At 48.1% G+C, this 2,403-nt stretch overlaps 1 protein-coding gene across 1 annotated transcript in view; it reads left to right on the forward strand.

Moving 5' to 3' along the window:
• Positions 1-2,403, forward strand: part of eml4 (EMAP like 4) — an 18,859-nt gene that overhangs the window by 929 nt on the left and 15,527 nt on the right. Inside the window, exons 2-3 of the mRNA XM_008293848.1 lie at positions 1,507-1,692; positions 1,938-2,058. Of these exons, the coding sequence (XP_008292070.1) occupies positions 1,507-1,692; positions 1,938-2,058 (307 nt within the window). The remainder of the gene's footprint in view (positions 1-1,506; positions 1,693-1,937; positions 2,059-2,403) is intronic.

Below are 2,403 nucleotides of genomic sequence, written 5' to 3' on the forward strand. Positions count from 1 at the left end.
AGGTAGAGGGGGGCAGATACAGGTAAGGGGGGCAGATAGAGGTAGAGGGGGGCAGTATTGAGGCAGATGTGGCTCAGACATGTTTGAACAGTTTTGGTTGTTTGTGTGAAACATCCAGATTGAGGAGAGACGGGCAGGGTCCTCGGACCACAGCTTGGACCACACTGTGTGTCTGTGGACTCTGGTCTGCTCAACAAAGACTTAGGAAATGATTAATTCATTCATGTAATTACAGGTTAAATCACAACAACACACACACACACACACACTGCATGTTTAGAAAAACGTTCAGTGACGGATCAATAATCAGCTTCTCTACCAATCATCAGTCATTTTTAGAGCACAGTTGCTGCTCTCCGATTGGCTGCCAGCAGTCTGTGAAACCTGCAGGTAACCGTGGCGATACGAGTCCTGTCAGCTGACCCGTGATTGGTGGAGCTGTGTGCTCACCTGCTGCAGGTTACTGTGTCAGTGTTCATGTGAGCTGATCAATTAATGGACAGGGATTCACTGATTGGCTCTCCAACGATATCACGATCGATCCTTGGACTTTGTCATATGTTGTAGGAAGTCTGTGTGTAAGTCAGGGATTGGTCAGTTATCAGATTTACCTGCTGGAGAGCTAATGCTAAGCTAACAGAGACATCGGCTGGTCTGTAGATGTTGACGTGTTCAGTTGTTCGTGTTCTTATCGTCAGGTTTAACATATCGAGGTTAACTCACTAAACCAACCGCTCACAGTCACATGATGCTGGTTGTCCACTAGTTAGATCAACCAGGTCACTGACCCTGCTGTGGGTGTGCTCACATGAAAGAGGCGGAGCAACAGACAGGGACAGGTGTAGAGCTGCTTATTTGTCAGAGCAACAACCTCGAAGCACACATGAAGTGTTTCATACATGATCTGGACTGAAGTGAGCTCAGCTGCTGCAGCCAGAGTCAGGTCAGACATCTGGAGACAACCTGAGAGCATGTGGTATTAACATCACGCAGGAGGCAGGCTTACAGGGAGGTTTTAATTATGTGTAGCTGAGTTTTTATATTCTACATTCATTTTCATCATCAACGTGCAGCACAAGGTGGAATAATTAATGAGCAGACGTTAATGCAGATGTTGTCCCAGTGATGTGGACGATGGTCCAGTGGTCTCACATCACTCTGATGTTTGTGTGTCTGACAGTTTGATTCTTTCAGCTGCTGTTAAAGCAAGTAAAGAACAAATGAGGGCAGCTCAGGTGTTCAGCAACAGTTACCATGGCGACGTAGGAAGTGAACAACTGTTGTGGTTGTGAAAACCCAGAGTTACAGCCGAAGTTACCTGGACAACCTTGGAACCTGCTTTATAGTGAGCTCATGTCTCTGTTAGACCTCCAGTAGAGCTGCTGCTTTGCCTCTGAGTTTCAGCATTTTACCGATTGTTTTGAGACGTTCCTGTGTCTCTGCGTGTTGTCTGCTCAGGAAACATGTTTCTGTGTTTTATCTTGTGGATATGAAATGTCTCTGCAGACGACAGCATGTCCGGAGCGAGTGTCTCAGACGTCAACGATCGTCTTTCTGCTCTGGAGCTTCGCGTCCAGCAGCAGGAGGACGAGCTGACGGTGATGAAAGCTGCTCTCGCTGACGTCCTCCGTCGTCTCGCTGCCTCTGAAGACTCCGCCGCCTCGGCAACCAAGAAACAGCATGGAGGAAAAGGTGACGTTAGCTCTACAGAACATTGTGATAGCACAATTTAAATCGCTGTTTAATGTCATGAATGTGGCCCAGTGTTGGCCCGTTAGTGGTCGAGCATTGATCTGGTGCTGTTCCAGTATTGGCCCAGTATACATCCAGTATTATTCCAGTAGTGTCCCAATATTACTAAAGTATTGGCCCAGCAGTGGTCTGGCAGTTGTTACTGGTTGTGGTCGGTGCCTAAAGCAGTGTGCTGCCCCCTGCAGGTGGAGCTGCATTGCGTGAAGCCTACTCGATGTCATGCATCGCTAACGGCGGCACATCTGGACGGAAGAGAGATTCGACCTCCGTCACCAGGAAGGAGACGGTGTCATCGGCTGCCAAGAGGTAGAAACTCTGAAACACGTCTGATCGACTGATCGACGGACACTCCAGTTCTAACTTATGTCACTTCACTTTGAGGTCTTAATGTTCACCTAAATGTCTGCTGCCATCCTCATGCCTCACTGGTTTTTCTCAGTTTCAGCCCGGACGGCGTCGACAGACCAGATTTGAACGATATAATCTATGACTCGGCTGGTGAGGACAGGTGCTCCTACCTGTCCAGTCGAATCCAGGGTAGAATCCAGTCGAGTCAGTCAACAGCCTGAGATGGACTTTGTTAGTTTTATCTCTGCATTATCAGGGGGATAACCTCAGAAGCCCAGTAGATAACCAGTAGAACCAGTAGAA

This window comes from Stegastes partitus, unplaced genomic scaffold (assembly GCF_000690725.1).
Source record: "Stegastes partitus isolate 25-593 unplaced genomic scaffold, Stegastes_partitus-1.0.2 Scaffold915, whole genome shotgun sequence".
NCBI classification, from domain to species: Eukaryota; Metazoa; Chordata; class Actinopteri; family Pomacentridae; genus Stegastes; species Stegastes partitus.